At 40.8% G+C, this 21,454-nt stretch overlaps 2 protein-coding genes across 2 annotated transcripts; both read left to right on the forward strand.

Moving 5' to 3' along the window:
• Positions 1 to 745: 745 nt before the first annotated feature.
• tph1a (tryptophan hydroxylase 1 (tryptophan 5-monooxygenase) a) lies at positions 746 to 5,316 on the forward strand (the record flags this gene model as incomplete). The annotated part of the gene is made up of 11 exons (XM_080539399.1): positions 746 to 835; positions 2,510 to 2,647; positions 2,902 to 3,085; positions 3,269 to 3,369; positions 3,469 to 3,536; positions 3,645 to 3,841; positions 4,104 to 4,239; positions 4,348 to 4,474; positions 4,590 to 4,685; positions 4,881 to 5,014; positions 5,142 to 5,316. The coding sequence occupies 11 exons, from the start codon at positions 746 to 748 to the stop codon at positions 5,314 to 5,316; spliced, it is 1,446 nt and encodes a 481-aa protein (XP_080395525.1).
• A 2,775-nt stretch (positions 5,317 to 8,091) lies between these two features.
• sergef (secretion regulating guanine nucleotide exchange factor) lies at positions 8,092 to 21,045 on the forward strand (the record flags this gene model as incomplete). The annotated part of the gene is made up of 11 exons (XM_080539652.1): positions 8,092 to 8,130; positions 8,422 to 8,641; positions 13,031 to 13,183; positions 13,387 to 13,481; positions 13,773 to 13,833; positions 14,095 to 14,208; positions 14,350 to 14,412; positions 14,666 to 14,824; positions 15,002 to 15,165; positions 17,454 to 17,490; positions 20,339 to 21,045. 11 exons carry the CDS (start codon positions 8,092 to 8,094, stop codon positions 20,569 to 20,571), a joined length of 1,338 nt encoding a protein of 445 aa, XP_080395778.1. The 3' UTR covers positions 20,572 to 21,045.
• Positions 21,046 to 21,454: the final 409 nt, after the last annotated feature.

Below are 21,454 nucleotides of genomic sequence, written 5' to 3' on the forward strand. Positions count from 1 at the left end.
TATCTATCTATCTATCTATCTATCTATCTATCTATCTATCTATCTATCTATCTATCTATCTATCTAGAACCAACCAAACCAAGACCATCCTGTTGCTTACATTTATATTTTTCAAAGTCATTATACTTTTTAAACTACTGTATTCATCTTTTTGTAACTCAAAAACTATAACATGGTGGAATGTTGATTTAGGCCAACATTCTGAGGGTCCCATTATTACTGCAACTGCTATGGAACTTTCTGCTATGGAAGTATTTAATTAAAAACAACAAGAGACCTGCAGAACACTATCTATGCCTATGCTACTCTCTGACCATTTTGCCTATGCTACTCTCTGACCACTTTTATCCATGAGTCCATCCTACTATCTCACTTTCTTTCAGCTAATAAATCGTCCACAGTTAACAATTAAACTTTTCAAAATAAGACAAACACAACGTTTCTTCTAGGACTTATTTTTCTAATTCACAAATTCTCTTTCAGGTCGTTAGAGAATATGAACATGTATTTTAGGTTACAGTAATTTCCCCATGACGTGAGCGATGGTCCTCTTTTTCCATTTGCTGTCGGGGCCCGTGAGATTATTTCTTGTCCACCCCACAGAACTCCCCTCGCCCCCTCCTTCCTCCGTGTAGTCTTTCATACCAAAGCGCGCTGCTCCTCCGGGTAGGCTACCACTTTACATAGTCAAAGGCATTAGATAAACAACCGTAAGAGGAGTAAATAAATATCAAGGTACCCCAATATGTATTCAAACCTAATTGAAGGACCACGACGAGGGAGGTCTTTCGACTCCATCAACATAGGTTTTGAAGAAAAGCAACTGAATAATGAGGTAATAATTTCTCGTTTGCTGATTGATGTTTGATTGATGTTTTAATTTCTCGTAGATTATATGCCTATCAAAGTATATCAAATCAGAAAAATCTGTTTGCATTGCAGAAGAGTTAGTCTTAATGCAATTACCATCCGAATTACCATGGCCTTTTAAGGATATGAGCTGATTTAAAAAATAAAATAAACAATAGTGCTTTGTTCTTAAACCAGATTTATTCAAAGCAAAAGTATTCAGCTAAGTAGTCCGTTGCTTATATAGTTTCGGTAATTAATGATATCCTAAGTAGCCTAAGTGATTAAGCCGTCTCAATCTCGTACGTTAATTTCAATAGGCTACTTTGAAACGTTGAGAGGGTCAAGAGTGCAACACATTTAGCTATTGTAGGCTATATTGTAGAACTACATTTGTGAATTTGTGAATGTACAAATATCGTCATGGATAGCCTACGCACGCAGTGCAATCGTCTTTTGAGACAACACTGCACTCATTAATTAGATGGCTCCAATTTTCAGCACATGTGGTCAATCAAAAAATAAAATAAAAATAATAATAACTATTCACGAGAAATGTAACCTGTTGCATAAACGAGCCACTCTAACACATAGACCTCTGATATAATAACTTAACTTAATACACTAATGATCAAACTGGATCTCCCATTTTGTTTTAATTGGCTCTGAAGTCGACAACAAATTAAGATTACTTTAAATGCGTGTTCGATTCATTAATTGTATCCTAATTCCGCGTGAGATTATTGTAAGAGGGGGCTAATAATAGGCTTCATTGCTCTCCAAATGAGCTTCCTTGAGGCAGACAGCAGCCCACCTTTGTTAAATCAAGACAGTGAATTGTACTGCGCCAACCTGACATGTGCAACTGTCCTGAGCCTCTCTCGATCAACTAATGCTGCTAACGATTCTGCTGACACGGGACCATAGACAACTGGTTTCCCGCGCTGTTTTACGCGCGAGGGCGAGCCATGGTTTGTAACAAATTATATAATAGGCCAAGATCTGGTTATCTTGTCAATGTTATTCAACTTCAACTGAATAGCATGCAGGCATATACATTTAGGAATGTTTAATGTATTAGGGCCTATACTTAAAAAGCACTGCTTGGTTATATATAACTTTTTACAAGAGATTTACGCTGTCCATGGTTCTGAATTTCACTTGAGCGAGTAACGATCACGGGATAATTCACCTGATCCACTAATCCAGTCCAAAGAACATATAAAGCGACCCATGGAGTCTTTCTGCCATTAGCTGCATAAATGTTGTGTATTGCCTGTTTTACAACAATATATTTGAAAACAAAACTAAAACACTTTTGCACCTTGAAAAGGCAAATTCAATTTATCGAGGTGGTTCCTCTTTACACTTTTTAGGCCTTGCTCGTGAGATTGGCGTGTACGGTAGGCAATTAATGTTATCGTTTAAAAATAATAATGATCCAAACTAATAGCACTGAGCTGTTGGCTCTTAAACGGAGTAGGTCTATGATGCGTATGTGAATAATAGCCTTAGTAGGCAATGTAGTTGTTGTTTTTAACTTAGATTTAATATTTAAATGACTAAAAAATTACAACTAATTTGTTTTTAACCATGCACCCATACAGAAGCAGAGACGAGCATACAATGTGTCGACTCAAGCTTATGTCCGCTTTTGCAGATGAACAGATCAACCTTCACAAAGATTGAAGAAAACAGAGAAAACAAGAACACGCCGTCAGAGAGGGGGCGAGCAGCAATAGTATTTTCCCTCAAGAACGAAGTTGGGGGACTCGTAAAGGCGCTTAAACTTTTCCAGGTAGGCTATGCATCTGCATTGACGTGTATTCGTTGATGTTGTTCAAAGATGGCTTCATTTCATGTTGACTGTAATTACTGAATTTATAACATAGCCTTCAGTGGTACACATGATATCATAATATTGGTGGCCTCTTTTGGGGCTTTATAGGCCTGTTGCCTACCTCAATTGTCTAGACTCTAGAATCTAGATAATAAGATAGGCCTAAGATGACAATTAATTCCACAATATTTAACCTGCCCTGTCACCTACAGGAAAACCACGTGAACCTTGTACACATAGAGTCCAGAAAGTCGAAAAGGCGTAACTCTGAATTCGAGATATTTGTGGACTGCGACAGCAACCACGAACAACTTAACGAGATCATTCAACTGCTACGCAAGCACGTGAACGTAGTGGAAATGGATCCTCCTGATAACTCGTGCCTGCCTGAGGAAGGTAAGATACAATTGTGCATTCTGTTTTATGATACACTTCTAGTTAGTTCTATTCTATGATACACTTCTAGTTGCTACTTAGTTGTTATAAATTGACTTTTGATCTTGACAATTACCTTGGACATAATATTATTGTAAGATTTAAAAATATATACATACAGTATATATATATATATTGTTTCAGATATGGATAAAGTACCCTGGTTCCCCAAGAAAATTGCAGATCTGGACAAGTGTGCCAACCGTGTGCTGATGTATGGATCAGACCTGGATGCAGACCACCCAGTATGTATTGCTTTTTCACATGTTTCCTCTTTCTAGAAAACTGTATAGGTCAGGGTCTCAGATTTGAAGCATTCTCATATCTCTCTCCCCCTCTCACAGGGCTTCAAGGACAATGTCTATCGAAAAAGGAGAAAGCATTTTGCTGATCTTGCTATGAGCTACAAACAGTAAGTGTATGGTTTAAATAATATTTTTACAGAATAAATGGATATTCATTTAATTGCATATATCTGTAAATTATCAATGCTAGTTTGTGATCAAAGCAATTCTGCCAGTGGGGACCCTATTCCTCGCATCGAGTTCACAGATGAGGAAGTTAAGACATGGGGTGTGGTATACCGGGAGCTCAACAAGCTGTACCCCACTCATGCCTGTCGTGAGTACCTGAAGAACCTGCCCCTGTTGTTTAAACACTGTGAGTGTCGGGAGGACAACATTCCCCAGCTGGAGGACGTGTCACGCTTCCTCAGAGGTGAGATGAGCCTTTTCAACATAAAAAAAAGCCTCAACAACATGAGTGTGTGTGTGTGTGTGTGTTATAGTTTTGGGTACTAAAACTGCTTTGAGTTGCATTTCATGTACGAAAGGTGCTATATAAATAAAGCTTTACTTACTTACTTACATACTTACTTAATTTGTAGCAACACAAAACATTTAACTTTGTAATTTGGAAGATAAGGCCCTGAGGTCATTGATTATGTGTAAAGTATGTGACATTTCCCTCCTCTTTTCAGAACGCACTGGTTTTACTATCAGGCCAGTGGCAGGTTACCTATCCCCCCGAGACTTCTTAGCTGGTCTGGCTTTCCGTGTTTTCCACTGTACCCAGTATGTGCGTCACAGCTCCGACCCCCTTTACACACCAGAGCCGTAAGTATCCTCATGAATTAATCTCTTAACAGTGGTACGGTAGCAGAAAAGTACATTAATAGCCATAAAACGTATAGTTTGTTGTTCTTGTTATCTCTTGTTTTCCAGGGACACATGCCATGAGCTGCTGGGTCATGTCCCATTGCTGGCAGATCCCAGTTTCGCCCAGTTCTCTCAGGAGATTGGCCTGGCTTCCCTTGGGGCCTCAGATGACTCCATACAAACACTGGCCACAGTAAGTGATCCTACCAAATGACAAACCTGAGCCTCATCGCTTCAGGATGAAAAAAAGGGAAAAGTAGGAATCTACTCACATTCTCTTAACTTTGTTAACCCATCCCGTGTTTCAGTGCTATTTCTTTACGGTGGAGTTTGGCCTATGCAAACAGGAAGGGGAGCTACGAGCATATGGGGCAGGTTTGCTGTCCTCCATCAGTGAACTAAAGGTAATTCAGTATTGTAAACAACATTGTAAACAAAGCAAAATTAAGATATATGAAATGTATGAGTCAACTCAAAACTATTTTGACATAGATTTGTATTTTATTTAAAATATCTATATTTTGTGAGAGTAGTAATAATGTTTGGACTTGTTCCCAGTTCTAGCAGATTCCTAAACCCAGTTTCTTCCACCCCCGCAGCATGCTCTCTCTGGGAATGCAAGGATCATGCCTTTTGACCCCAAGGTCACATGCAAACAGGAATGCATCATCACCACATTTCAGGATGTCTACTTTGTGTCAGACAGTTTTGAGGAGGCCAAAGTCAAGATGAGGTGATTAAACTACATAGTTCCTGAGACCAGCAGTGTAACATTACTGAACACCAAAAAAGTCACACAATCACTGCTGTCATTGCTATACTATTATATAAATTTATTCTGATATTTTCCGGCCTTTCAGGGAGTTTGCCAAGACTATCAAGCGGCCCTTCACAGTGCGCTACAACCCCTATACTCAGAGTGTGGATGTGCTAAAGGACACCCCCAGCATCAACAGTGTGGTAGAGGAGCTACGACATGAGCTTGACATTGTGGGTGATGCGCTCAGCCGGCTTAATAAGCATCTGGGTGTCTGATGACCTCGACTCCACTTACCATCCATCAAGCCTGCAATATCATCCCGAGCACAGACATAGAGATACTGTATGACCATTGCTCCCCTTTACAATGTTGAGTATGAATTGCAATGTACAAAATCTCCCCATTATTTCAAAGTCTGGTTTCCATGATGCATTTCAGTATGGGCAAGAACTTGAACAAAGTTCAATATATCTCCAAAGTTGTACGCGTTCTGCAAAATTGTTTATGGCTTACGTTTGTGTTGAAACATCTTGACTGGATGTTCAGTATATAATGAACCTCAATCAGAGCCTTGAGGCTTTTATTATGATATGTATTATGATTCATATTATAATACTGTAATTCGACATCCATTGTTAGGAACACCCTCTTTGTCAGCTGTTACATAGAAAAACGTCTTTTAGATTTCCTTATTTCTTCTTGGACCATGTAATTTGGTTAGAGGGAGAAAACAGACAACCAAAACATGGAAGTCTATTATATGAATCTCTTCTATTTGTAATCCACAACCATATCACTCTGGCGGTCTGTGTACCGAAAGATGTATAATTTATTGGTATCTATTATATAGTAAGGTCAGATGTCCAATATATTCCTCTCCTTTTGTGTATATACAGTGATGTTGCTGGGACTAATGAAAATGAATGGTGTATAATATACAAAAGTAACAATGTCTACAAGATGATTTGGACTACATGGATCCACCTGGATCGCTCGTTTGGTTTTTCTTTCTACAGTTCTTCAATGTCAAGACATACTCAAGGTGAAATGTAACTAGTACATGTTCTCCTGAAACACAAGAAAACATTATTTTTCTACTGTAAAGAAATGTATGTACATGTCTGATGAAATAAAAATTAGCATGTCTTAATTAATGCCTCATTCTTCCATTGCGGTGCATTAGCATAAAGAGTGCTCCACTTTATATAACAATCAATGAAAACCTGTTTGGACAATCAAATAATAATTATTTGAGCTCAATATCAATACATGTTTATAATCTATTACATACTTTTGTATAGCCTACTTTTTTTGCATTTCAGAAATTACCAGGAGCATGCTAATTATTTTGTGTCAATATTGATCAGCAAACAAACCAGGCACGTGCCGTGAGCTTTTAGATTGGGTAAGCATAAGATATAGAAATACACATAATTACACATACACGCTATCAGTGAACGCAGTTTCAAGGAAATGCCCTAGAACCCGCTAATAAACTGTAGGGTCACTTTGTGATCAGATTACCAAAAACAAAAAAAACAGTTGCCAGTTTCGACTATCAGGGGTGCTCATTGTTCAATCATTTTTGAACCAAGATCTTTTCAAGTAGCCAACCTGCTGAAATCTACAAGTCCAGTTTCAACATCGCAAACGCACACACGCACAACACAGACACACACCGTTTCCATCCTCCATAGTAAACTCACAACACACTTTCTTTTCACACTTTTGTCACACAGGCACTTGACATCACATCATAAACCCTCCCTCTCTATCTCTCTCAAACACTTTTGGTCCAGAACCACTGGCACGGACAGCGACATTAGGCCTATCTCAACGATTGATTAAGCAGCTCTCTCTCCAAACACAACGGCACAGGCCTACATTCAAAGGTAAAAGCAGAGGAAGTCTTAAATAAGGAGCCATAACCAGCAGTACAGCAGTACTCAAACCATATAAACAAGCACAGATCGCCACCAGCCTCGCAAATCATATAAACCGCTCATACGATACCAGGCTTGCTGTAACCCCTAGCGACTCTCCCTTTCTGGGTGTGAAGATCGGTGAGCGGTGGCTTCGGGCGGTCTTTAGCCAGCAGTAGTTGTGTTTTTCCAGTCCAGTCCAGTCTACGAAATCCCTTTAGGTCGCTGACAGTAATGTCTATATTCACAAAATCAAGCAAGTTATCCTTATTGATTATTATTATTTAGATCGTTTGAGCTAGCTGGCATAAGCTATTCTGCCGGGTGAGAGAAAGTAAGGTGAAATGTTAAGTGAACTTGAAAGTGATGAGAGCCAATCAGTAGCTCTTATCGGAATGAACGAACTACTGATTGGCTGGTAAGCATGCTTACCCTGGCCACATTAAACAGCGGGCTGAGGCATTTATTTTTTTAAATTCACGCATTCGAATGTACGCGAGGGAAAGCAGAGAGAGAAGTGCTTATAATGCAACGCAATGCAAGAAAGCAGAATAGCGAGTGCTTACTCCTGCAGGTGGCGCCAAAATGAATGACTCCTGCTGTCCTGGGACCTAAAATACGACTCTTTTAATGAAAACAAACAAACGGTTACATGCACTTTTATTTTAATATTTTCACTGTCATATATTTTTTTTTCGTTGGGTAAGCACTGCTTACTATGCTTATATGGACAAACATAGGCTATATCCTAATGTATTGATCTAAGATTAGAATACATATATTTAAAATACTCTGCAATACAGTATGCAATAAGAATACAATAAGTTATAGGCACACAACACATTTTCAAAATAGATTAATGTAAATAAATTATTTTATTATGTCCTTTATGAAGAGAAAAAAGTATGTAAAAAAATAATAAAGTAAGTATATGTAACCATTGCACATTTCGTGCACTAGAGGATAACTTCAGAGATTCATTTAAAGATCATTTCGGGAATAGAAATTGACCATAAAGTCTGTAGAACACCAGGCAAAAATGTCTGGCCACACTCAATATGGCAGAAAACCACGTACAATTGTCGCAAGGGAAACGTTTGACGGTAGTGTGTCGCAAAGAGAAATCTCATGGATACACTATTGAGACCATGGTGTTTATTCACGTGGGTGAGTTATAACCTTTCTAATCTTATAATTCATATCACTTTGTTGTCTAATAATGCACTTAGTTATAGGCATGCTCACGTTAAACGTTTGTTGGTGGACACCTTACATCCACAAAGTTTACGTCTGTCCGTGGACGACAGCAGTTAATTCTAGCTTGAGTATTGAAGCTGAAGTTATTTGAATAAGTCTATCTGATGCCTATTTTAATATTCTTAGTTCAATTGTAGGAAAACAACCGGCTGGTTTCAGCTGACAGCTGCTATTCTCTGATTATGGAATATTAATTTACAGGGAGCCAACAGCTATGGCCAGTTGGGACAGGGGCATGTGGAGGACCTGTCAGTGCCTGAGCTGGCGGACAGTGCCCTACACAAGGCAGCAGTGGATGTTCTCAGTGTGGACAGTGCCCTAAACCAGGGAGCAGTGGGTGTTCTCAGTGTGGACAGTGCCCTAAACCAGGGAGCAGTGGGTGTTCTCAGTGGGGGCGGTGGACATTCAGCTGTTGTCACAGGTAAGTGCACGCACCCTGCTTCTGGCCATAGCCTCTGTTTTGTATTCATGGTCTGACAAAGAAAGTTCTCTTGTTAGGCAACATATCTGCATGCTCACAAAAAACGGCTCGTCTCCACACGTGATATTTTGACACCTCTAGACGTCAATTCCACACGTCGATTTTTAACGTGTCTACGTAGACACGTCGATTTCAACGGGCTGTTCCATTCTACTGATGTCTGGGTGTTTCCAATCTACTGATGTCTGGGTGTTAGAAAGGAAGCCTTTTGTGGTTTAAAGGCAGTTGGCAAACAGCTTTTAGGTGCATTACCAGTTAACTTTATAATAGTTACCTTTAGAACGATGATGCTGTTTAAACAACAAAAGAAGAAGAAGCAACGAGGACTGGTAACATTACAAGCAGACATAGATTTCGAAATCTATGTATGTTTGTAATGTTACCAGTCCTACCACTAGGCGTCACTATGCCATATATAATGTATATTCTCATGTATATACACATATAATTTTGCTTTCACTTTAGATTAAAGGAGAGATAGATAATACATAGAGAATTGTATGAGAAAAACAATGGTCCAAACAAATAAAGATTTGAAAAATTATGATAACCATCTTATTGTCTTAGTTTAATGTCATTTCAATACTGCTTCAATACTAACGTTGAAATGACAGTCTTAAAACAATAAGTACATCGAAAACATATACACAGAGCATGTATGTTTACACATGTAAGACAAAGAAAAGAAAATTCGATTTTTCTATTGTCCCCTATTTCCTGGGGCTCATATAGATTTGACTAATTAGTAGATTAGATTAGATCAGCAAATGTCTGTCCAGCGATTGATATGAAGGGGTGAAAAGTAGGGGAGGATGACATTGAAAGACAACATTATGGTCCATTGGCATATGAACATCTAAGCAATATCACACGAGAGGGAGTGCTGTTATACTTAATATCAGCACGGCTGTGATAGGTACGAGGCCGCAGTTCTACAGCGCCATTTATTACTTAACAGTAATAAGCGAGAACAGATTATGATTTGTTTGTTTATTTAATAATTTACTTTGGCAAGGGGACATCACTTTGCTTGACATTTTGGTATCAACTAAGGTAAACAAACTCATAGTCATGTTACATGGTGGCGGATGTTCAGTGCAAAACAAATTTGGTCTTGCCTGAGTAATACACATTCTGATATCTTATCCCCTTTCTCTTATCTTATCCCCTGACTCTTAGTAACAACAACAAGGTACAAGGTTCATTTATTGGCATTCTATAACACAGGGATGCACAATGAGATGCAAGATATAGTCCTTACAGTCCCAGTAGGTCTCAGGTCCTTACAGTCCCAGTAGGTCTCAGGTCCTTACAGTCCCAGTAGGTCTCAGGCCTTACAGCCCCAGTAGGTCTCAGGTGTGTGTGTGTGTGTGTGTGTGTGTGTGTGTGTGTGTGTGTGTGTGTGTGTGTGTGTGTGTGTGTGTGTGTGTGTGTGTGTGTGTGTGTGTGTGTGTGTGTGTGGGTGGGTGGGTGGGTGGGTGGGTGGGTGGGTGGGTGGGGGTGTGTGTGTGTGTGTGTGTGTCCGTGCTCCGTTCTACATCAGCACCAGACAACAACATAGTGCAAAGAAATAATATTTTAAATAAAAAAAGAAAATACTAAATGAGATAGTGTGCAATATTGGCAGTGGCTAGCTAGGCTAGTGGCCAGAGTTCAGTAGTCTGATAGCTTGATGGAAGAAGCTGTCTCTGAGCCTACAGCCCCAGTAGGTCTCAGGTCCTTACAGCCCCAGCAGGTCTCTCAGGTCCTCTGACCAGGGTTTGCTGGTTGTCTCCCGTGCCAGACTGAAGACCCAGGGTGATAGAGCATTCAGACAGACAGACAGACAGACAGACAGACAGACCCAGGGTGATAGAGCATTACAAACCGTGGCTCCCAAACTCTTTGTGACTTTGTGACCCTTGGTCTGGGAAAGGTGCTGTCCAAATACATTTTACTTACTTACTTCTGTATCTCTTGCCAGATTGCAGCAGGGTGAATACCCTGTTGCTGGGGTTGGTATTGTCGATAGCAGTGCACACTGAGGTCATTTAATTTTTCAATAAATATAGGCTATATGGGATGAAAACCTAGAAAATGGAATGTACATTTATTTTGAACATTGTTGTGTGACAGTGCTGTGGTTTCTCTATGATAAACTGCTTGGACTACTTCCTCATCTTCCGACATTGCTAGTCTCACACATTCATTAAATGTGCGGTTGCAATTCGAAAGAAAAGCCCGCAATGCCATCCTCACGAAGTTGGTCTGCTTGTGAAACTTTACTCCCCCGCGAGAAGTTTTCAAATCGGCAATGCCATCCTCACGAAGTTGGTCTGCTTGTGAAACTTTACTCCCCCGCGAGAAGTTTTCAAATCGGCTCGCCTGCAGGGTGTGGCCTTCCATACGTAGCGAAACGTACCCCCTACGCTGTTGTCGACAGCAATGACGCGACACTCCTCATTAATATGTATGAGTGCCTTGATTCAAGGTCCCTCATTGGCTATGATACGCGAGTCCATTTTAGCGGAGTGGGCTTTCCATAGAACTACGCCCACTTAAGGCCGATTTAGACTTCTGCGTAAAATCAACGCCGTAGCCTTGCGTAGTCCCGCGTGGACCCGCCTTGCCTACGGCGTAGGTTGACGTGCACATCTCCAAAAATTTAAGAACGCGTCAGTTTCTACGCAACCGTAAGCTCTGTGATTGGTCCGCTTGGTAGCACATGATTCCGACTCTCGTAGACCAAAATGCGGAAGCCATGACAGAAATGTCATTTAACTTTTCTGTAATTACTCATTAATAAAGATTTGAAAAATTATGATAACCATCGTATTATCTTAGTTTAATGTCATTTCAATGTATCATATAACTTTTATTTACAACAAGCATAACAACAAAAAGATCGCTATTATGCCGCTTTGAGCGGAGCGCCCTATGGAAGCGTCAGGCACAGCCTTCCTGAGCGCGATTCACCATTACGAGATGTACAATCCTGTTTATTTAGAAATAAATTATTAGTTACAGGGAGCCTGGCCATGGCTGTTCGTTGGGTTTAAATTATATTTATGATAGACATATTTAATGTTAAGTTATCTATAAGAACTATGATTGGTCCGCTTGGTAGCGTCACATTCCGACTCTTGTAAATGCGGAAGTCATGACAGAAATATCATTTACTTTTTTCCGCGGACCAACGTAGAACTATAAACTTGGAGAGCCCTCGGGTAGGCTACGGCGTAGCCGCGGGTAAATTCGACGCAGGAGTATAAATCAGGCTTTAGCTCGGATGTATGTAAATGAGGATTTCTTCAAAATAATAGCGCCCACGTTAAACTTGTTTAAGCATTTAGAAATACTAAATATGGATTGGAAGGAATCACACATTATATGTAAACATATTTGGCAATAAACATGTAATCCTCTCAATGTATTTATTTTTAAAAATGTGTTTATAAGGGTTTGTAATTCTTCTAATGTTCTAATTACTTTGATAAAAGACTGCTGCACTACATAGGGGATTAATTTCCCAATGCTAAACATTGTTTTACTGCCACTGTACTCTTTGTAACTCTGTAACACTTTGTATGACACCCCTAATGGTTGAAACTCACTTGTACGTATAGGCTATTAGAAGTGTTGCTGAGTAGAGTGGTAGTAAAACCATGTTTAGCCTCGGAAATGTTTTTGTGTACAGTCCATTATGTGTTTCCTTTGCAATCTAGACAAGGCACTTTTAACTATTTGGCTACAGTAAAAAGCCAAGAATACTTTGTATGACAACCCTCGTAATTGAAACTCACTTGGGCCGCGTTCATAAATTCGCCAGAGCGTGCACTGGGTTCAACGTCATAATGGGACCAAGTAATTTGATTGGACTAGAGGCAGTCACGTGGACGCTCCTTAAGTGTTGTTGAGTAGATTGGTAGTAAAAATCATGTTTATCTTTGGAATATTATGTGTATACAGTCCATGTATGTGCTCTATGTAAAACACTTTTAACGACATGTAAATTACACAAATATATACATTATAATTATATATAATATATAGTATGTCTTTTGTTGTACAAATTGTACATACTTTCTGTTATGTAATATTTCCTTAATTCATGAAAAATATCATAAAATATTGTGATCTCATCACCTTACACTGAGTTATTACCCTGCGCTGCGAAACCAGAAATCTTATTGTCAGAACATCTTGGTTATTATTGTTCAGAGAACACAGCTATGACATGTCTCCCCCTCCTGGTCAACTGTGTTTGACTCCTCCCTCCTGTCTTTTTCATTATTTCTCTAAAGCGTTGTAGAAATGTGGTTCTGAACTATCTATTGATTTCTCCCTTAGAGAAAGGAGAGTTACTGGTGTGTGGGCTGAATGATAAAGGACAGCTGGGACTTGGTCACACTTCCAATGTCACAACCTTTCACCACTGTCCTCTCCTTAGTCAGAGAGCTGCACAAGTAGCCTGTGGTTGGGATTTCACCCTCATTCTGACTGGTGAGTGGAAGCAAAAGGAAATGCTAACTCTAACTATTACATTGTTTGAATTTATAATTCTAGAATATAAACTGTACCAATGTATGTTTGGATTCATTTGATCGGAGATAAAGTTATTTATTATGACATGCTTTTGAGATTTGACTGAAAGTGTTAGCTGTTGGTTGCAATTACATTCATAACAATAGTTTCCACACATCCAGATTGTGGCCGGGTACTGACAAGTGGGTCAAATGCATATGGTCAGCTGGGAGTGGCACAGACAATCTCACATTCTACAGAGCTGCTGCCCATTGAGGTGGGGTTGCCTTGTCATCTTGTCAAAATCTTGTCAAATCGCAATATGGATGGGGGTTGACGCAATATGGATGGGGGTTGATTATTGTTTGTGTTATAGTAGTTTGTGTAAATTAGTAACCGTTGGCTGTGGACAGACTTTATAGTTACATAGCCTACAGTTCATGTTGTGGCACATTGTATACAGTAACTGTCAAATATAAGTGATCATTTAGATATTACATTTGATATTAAGTGTCTGTGCAGTAACTTTGGGCCTGTGTCATATTCCAGTTGTTGTTATCTTTCCTAGAGTCTTAAAGAACCTGTTATCAGTGTGGCAGCAGGCCTCAGACACTCATTAGCTGTCACTGGTAAGCACTGCCTCTCTTACACTCAATTATTATTGCTTGACCTTATACAGTGTATGCCGTCCACTTATTATTGCAGGGTTCCTCTCAAGTTCAATCATTATCTTTATTGTCCCAGAGGGATTTAACAATCAATAGATACTATATAGATACTATACAATATATCTCAGTGTATGCATCAATGAGGCTCTTGTTATCAGGAACTATAATAAATACAATATATATAGACTATAATAAAGTCTCCTTTTTTTGTTGTGTCTGAAGGTACAGGTTGTGTGTTTCAGTGGGGTAGGGGTCTCTCTGGTCAGGCCAAGCGAGCACTGAGTCCACACCCTGTCCCAGCACACTTCAGCTCAAAGGAGCCATGCCTAGTACCAGGTAAACTCCCATCTTGGTGTTCACCTGCAGTCACGTCAAAGAACATCTTCATTTAAAGGTGGAACGTTGTTCTGAGGTGTGGTGTTTGTTCTGCTTGGATGTTGCATCATGAACTAAAACAAAATATTCCACCTGCTACAGGTCTGGATCAGGTGATGCCACGCAGAGTAGCTGCAGGCTCCGCCCATTGTGTTTGCCTCACTGGTGAGTTACACCTGCTCTCTACTATTCACACTATTTACACATAAGCAAAGTCCTACATCACTGAGTAACTGACACCATTTAGGATGGTTGTTGATTTCTCTCTGTGTTTCCTTTCTCCGGCAATGTCCTGTAATATAATAGTACCGTAGTATAGTTGTATAATAATAGTAATTTTCTCATTAGCTAATGTGACCATTGCCCCCATTGTATTGGTGGGATAGTGAGTCATGACAGTTTTTATGTCTTGTGATAGCTGGGGGTGATGTGTTCCTGTGGGGAAGCAACAAGCATGGCCAACTGACCAGTGCAGAATGCTTTCTGCCCAGGCCTGAGCTCCTGAACCGCACACTCCTGGATGGAGATAGAGTTACTGGAGTCATAAGCGGCTGGACACACATTGTGGCCAAGACAGGTGAGAGGTTACTTGCTTGTCTTTATCTTTCTGGAAAATGCTGTTGAGGCATAAACTACAGTAGACTAGAACATTTAGTTGGCTGGCAGAGGGTATTGCATGTCAATGTGAATCGGCATCAAGAGACGGGTGTGTAGGTGATGTGCAATATCAGAGGTTTCTACTTGTTTATTCCAGAGAGTGGGAAGGTCTTCACTTGGGGTAGAGGAAATTATGGACAGCTGGGGAGAACAGAACCAACCAGTCAGTGTGCAGATCACGGGTCACGTGGTCCCTCAGAAGGTGCGAGCCAATGGGCTTGTGTTCCTGCAGAGGTCATGGTTCTTTATGGAGCAACACAGGTGAGACTGTTCACATGTATTTTAGATTACATTTGCCATGTATAGTAAATTTAAAGGTCCAGAATGTAACATTGAAGCTTTCTAAAAGTCTTCTAATGATTTCAATGATTATGTTTAAATGTTAAAGATCACGGAATGAGAACCCTTGAAAGAAATAGTTCATTTACAGATGCTGTTTTGGTCTGAAAAACATTAAATTGTTCCTACCTGACACTTGGTTTGCATACAAACATGTTGTTACTGCCAGGGGGGTTCTAGGGGAGTGGACTCACCAATGTATGCCTTTCTGTCTCTGGTGGCTGCCTCTTTGAATCGTCCGTGCGTGGAGGAACACAACAGTTAATGTCCGACACTGCAATATCATTTTAGGGTTGTATTATTATTAGGGAGGATGTTGTTCTTCAGAACTTAAAACTGAATTTCGCCTCAATGGCCAGAGTTGGCAGATTTCCAATAAACCTACACCCTGCCTTTAATAAAAGATGTTGATGACCCCATTTTAGATTTTGTAGCAAAACAATAGTTGAATATGTGCAAGCCAGAGTATGGTAAATGGATTGCACTTATATAGCGCCTTATTCCAAAGCGCTTTACAACGGCCTCTTAACCCATTCACACACACCTTCACACACGAATGGCGGCAAGCTACCATGCAAGGCACCGGCCCGCTCACTGGGAGCAATTTGGGGTTCAGTGTCTTGCCCAAGGACACTTCGACATGTGGCCAGCCGGGGATCGAACCGCCGTACATGCCAACCTTGCGATCATTAGACGACGGCTCTACCTCCTGCACCACAGCCGCCCCCATGTATGGCATCTATTGACTAATGCAACTGTTCCTGTTTTTGGGGCTCTATATATGTTTTGCTACTATCATTCCCATTGGTGGAGACCATAGAGGAGAATATCAAAGCCAATCCTGTAGGGGGAGGCATAAACCAACCAAAACACTTAATCAGTACAGATGAAGGTTGTTTTCTATATAGGCTACTGTACCATATGAGTGGACCAAGAGAGGCTGGTGGAGGGGGAAATCAGAGGATGGCTCATTGTAATGCATGGAATGGAATGAGCAATGGTCGTCCCGTCCTACGATTTCCCCCCTCAACCAGCCACTCCTGGTTTGTTTGATACCATTCCTCATTCCGCTCCATGCGTTCAATGAGCCCTCCTCTGATTTATGCCTCCATCTGCCTCCTCTGGAGGGGACCTACATCAGTGATTATTGGCATCGCTATGATTTTATGTCCAATATGCATGTAAAGCTATCCTCACCACCGCCTCCCGCTAGAGAGAAAACAATCATCCACATTTTTAGAAATAGCTTTTGTTCTGACTTTTCTTTTCCTCTGGGGCAATTATGAGTGAGTAGCTTGGGAATGCTGTGTTTTAACCTCTGAGTGGCAACAGGGCTGTGGGAGAGCATTGCCATTAAAGTGAGTGTCAAGGACAGGCAAGGGCAAGCACTGGATCATTCTGCCAGGAGGCTCATATCATTGCTGAAACACTCTGGTCTCTGGGAGACGTAGTTACCTTGTGCATATACAGCTGAAGGCAACAAAGATTAGCTGATTAGCTCTCACCCACAAAGTCAATATTTAGTGAACCATCCGATTTTTCTGAGGTCTATGAAGATGGCTGGTGTTGTAAGTAACACCTGCCAGTGGTGTAGGAATCAATGAGCGCTTTTCTATTCATGGCCTACCACTGCTGCATGCTACACTAAAACTGCATTAATGTTTTCTCAGTCCTCTTTACAAAGTCACTTCTGGGGTATTTTCAGTCTTTTGACTAAATCTGAATCTCTGAGATTATATAATTTAGTATAAACCACCACACGCAAACACTTTTGGCAAGGGCATCCTTGACAATGGAAAGAAAACAAAAAACAAACCAAAAATATTGCCAAGTTGTTAAATGGCTTGTTTTGCAGAGACAGAACACACACACGTCCTTGCTGAGCCCAGACAGTTGAAACAGTTGTCCTAACTTTCCAGGACAGCCTGCTAGTCTGTTGTAGCTGTTGTGACAGAACTGGCCTTTTCCTCCTTATTTTGCTGTGCTGGTCATTGACAGACCCTGCCCTGGATGAAGTGACAGTGAGATGAATAGACAGGTTTGGACCAAATGATTTCCCACACTTGTACATTAGATTGAGCAGTATTCGGGTTACGAGCAGTATTCGGGTTACGTAGGCTGCAGACAGTCCTCGATGTCATGTCAATAATGCATTTTTGTTTTCATCAGATGTTATTTTTTTAATTGTTTGTCTATTTTGATCTTTACAGGTTGTGTGTGGATCTGAACATAACCTTGCCATTGTGGGTATGTGTTTCTCACTTATTGTATCCCTCCAAGAACACCTGACTTGCATGCTGTCTTCCTATACTGAGATTGTTTTCGCTAGTGTCTGGAGCGTTATTGGAGGGTTATTTACACATGAATTTACTCCACTCCTTAGCTTTGCTCTACACAAGCATTATGGGGTAAATAAGATGGGGGAAAATACTCACTCAATCTACAGTGTAGAATGATATGCTCTCTAATGGAGAGGATCCGAAACGTTGTGGAAAATGGAGCAGGAAAGTTGAAAGCACTCTGGTTTCACTTAGTGGAACTGCCAATGACTGAGATGAGACACCATGTTTGGCTCTGCGTGACTCGTAGCTACTATGGTGCAGGGCAAAAACTTATATGGGAAATGAATATTTTAGGCTTTCTTCTTCACCATCTTAGGAAGAATTAGTGAGGGATCTGTCTAATGCTTTACAGTTTAGCATCAATGCAAAATGTTAATCCTTCTGTTGATGCGTGTGAGGACATTTAAGGTCGGATTATTGCCATGTGGCCTTTGCTGCAGGAAGTAATTACTGTTAGGGTAGATAGATAAGTATCATTGACAGAGGCAATTAACCGAACAGCCCTGCAAAGAGCAGAGTCAATCACAAGAACAATGGGTCTTTTTCAGTTGTATGTTTGCTGAGCAGTCTGCCCATATACAAATATATAGAATAGAGTATATTGACATGGAAAGTACGCCTCCGGGCGAATAATCGACAACATAAACAACTCAATATGCCATTCAATAGGTTGTTTTGGTTTTTGGTTTATTTTAGGATTTCTCCTCTACGTATTCCTCTATTTGTCCTGTCCAATTCCTCTCTACCCCTGGTATTCCACAGTCACCAGTGTGCACTGAAAAACCATTTTAAAGTATTCCTGCATTAAAGTTTAAGCACTGACCCACTTCCCCAAGTCTGTGTGAGTATCAGAGAGGGGAAATGTAGGAGCGACAAGCCCCATTAGACATTAGTTACTGGAGACTGGTGATGCAGGGAGGGACATGGAAAGCTGCAGTCCAGGGGAGGTCGGTGCAGGCAGAAATTGGAGAATGGGCTCATTGTAATGCATGGAATGGACTGGGGATTGAGGAATTGCATCAATACCATTCCTCGTTCCATTCAATGCCTGTCCTTCAATTTCTGCCTCCACCAGCTTCCACTACTACTAGTCACCATTGCGTGGATTTCCTATGATATTCAGGAAATTACATATTCCAAAGCTGCCCCTCTTATTTACAATGATCATCAGACAAACACATACTGTCAGAACACTAAAATTGAAATTCCCTCTTTTTCTAAAATTCCCAAAAGGATAAGAGCGCAAATAAAAGAGGATGCTTGTGAGAAGAATCTGTCTCCTGCTTCACTGTCATGCTCTCTCCTTCACCATGCATCCGCCTGTCTTGAGTATGGTGGCAGGAGCAATGAAGCAGGAAAACTGGATTGGAAGCAGAGACCTTAGTGCTGCTATTTCTGGTGCTTAAGTAGGTCAGGCAGAAAGGAGTGTCTGAGACACATAACTGTTGCAAGCTGTTCAACCTATGCCCCTTTACACCTGAAGCACCTCACCCACAGCCATGACATCCATCGTTGTTGGCCAGGGATACACATATGGTAGGAAAGGCACTGCTGAGATCAGATCAGATCCAATCTGGTAAAAGCCCTCCTTGATGTGGACAAGGAAGCATTCTGACTCTTCGGGCTTTAAGTGTTATTGGATATGAGATCATGTTACAGATTCACTGGAGGCTTGATGTGATTAATGTTTTGATATACCAAGTAAAGATGCAAATGCTGTCATCAAATCGACATCCAATAATTTTTAAGATATGAAATGTCCTCATTAATGTTATCATGCAGACCTGGTTGATGTGTGTAGTTAGTAAGGAAATGCCTTTTTCCATGTCTCGGTTTTTGTCCTTTGTTGGGCAGAATATTGTGCAAGCACTTTGTTGCCATGGCAACACTGATGTGCTATGGTGCTATATTCCAGTGAGTGTGTCCATGAATTACAGCACCAAAACACGTGTTTTTTTCGTTATTTTTTTTATTTTTTAAATGAACAAAGCACTCCTCTCTATGTGATCGGTTCTCTTTCCAATAACATCCATGCTCGCCAAATGTGTTTAATACAAGCCAATATATTCTCTACCTGCATGTGTACAAAGGATATGAGTGTATATTTGTGTGCATAGCCAAGTGTAGCCTGCTAGATGGTTGGCAGGATGTCACACAGACATAAGCTGCTTGTGTGATATCTTGGTCTGTGTGCCGGAGAGAGCATATGTTTGTGTTGGCAAACCCAAAGCTTTTGATCTGTTGATTGGAGAGATAAGTGAATAGAAATCCTTGAGTGAAAAAGAAGGAATAGGGAGGTATAAAATAGACAAAACATTGTGATGGAGATAGCTTGAAGATGTGATTACCCTTGAGAAAGCAAGCTCGCTTTTGTTGCCATGGTGATGGGACCTATTAGGTAACCGTGTTGCCATGGCACGTGTCTCCTCAGTGATGCAGACCTGACCACACCCACCAACAAGCTTACCAGCTGTGAAGAACAGGAACACTAGTACTGAGAGATTCTGGAACAGAGTGACAGTGTGTTCATTCTAGTCCTTTAGTCCTCCTGGTGTGTGTGCGTGTGCGTGCATGTGTGCATGTGTGCATGAGTCTGTGTGATTTTGTGTTGCCTTATTGGATCCAAACACAGACCATGAAGTGTCACAGATTATTTTTTTCCTGTTCTGTTCGGTTTTGCATAATGGTGCAAAGCTGCAAAACATTCTCTTGACTGACGGCTCCAACTGACCAATGTCCTTTCTCCGCTTTAGGGGGTCGCCTGGTCTCTTGGGGCTGGAACGAGCATGGGATGTGTGGAGACGGTTCCCTGAAAGACATCAGCCAACCACAGCCCATTCCTGGCCTCAGGCCTATTCTGATTGGCTGTGGAGCTGGACATTCCATGGCACTGTGTTCTATGAGCACCAGTAAAGAGCTGAAGCCTCCAGAGGACACCCCGATAACTTTAAAGCAAAAGAGTATGCAGGGATTAAACATGATTTAGTTGAACATTCAGTCCGCTACGGGGCGTGTCGCCTCAGGGTAAGACTTGGTTGGATGAAAATGATGTAAAGTATGCCAGTGTAGTACTGTACTAAATAATTTGTTTTAGCAAAAATGCAATATCCTATATATTTGATATCCTTCTGACCTGAAATGTATTAGTGCCTTTGTATATTTTTCTTTCATCTTTGACAAGCTGCCTCAGTTCCATGAGCCGGTGTCTACTCAAACTGTAAAAGATCATAACATAAATATTGCTCTGGGGTTAGAAACGGGATGAGTTATGTATCATGAGCACAGAGGCCATCATTACCCAGACTAGTCCGTCAGTTTGATGGACACCATTGGGGGGTGATAGCTATGCTAGACGCGGACATGCTTATGGCCCCCTGTCCACCTGCCATGTTTGTCTTTCCACTGTTTAACACGGTTATGGACGGTCTGAGGGATGTGCTCCACTGGTGCTACAGTTCCATGTCACCATGTCAGAGCTTTTATTGCAGTGATCTTGAGTGACAGGAGGCAGTCAATCTCCCAGAGAACCTAACTCAATACGAGAATTCTCATGGTCATCATATGATTTGGTGCTTGGCTATAAAGTGTAACATGTATCTTTATCCTCTGACCATCGCATATTTATAGTTTTAGAATGCTTCGTCATATTTTTGGAGGTTATGTTTCATATTTGTCATTTACTGACGTTGATGTATGACTCAGGAGAAGCTGGTGGAGGCAGAAATCGGATGACGGGCTCATTGTTATCAGAATCAGAATCAAAGTTTATTGTTTCATCCCACGTATAAGAGAGTAAAATTCTTAGGCTTCAGTTCCTCGACTTTGCAGCAGCAAGAGAAAAACTAAATGTCAATAGTTATGAAAAGAGA

Source organism: Nansenia antarctica (genome assembly GCF_963989245.1).
Source record: "Nansenia antarctica genome assembly, chromosome: 9".
Taxonomy (NCBI): Eukaryota; Metazoa; Chordata; class Actinopteri; order Argentiniformes; family Microstomatidae; genus Nansenia; species Nansenia antarctica.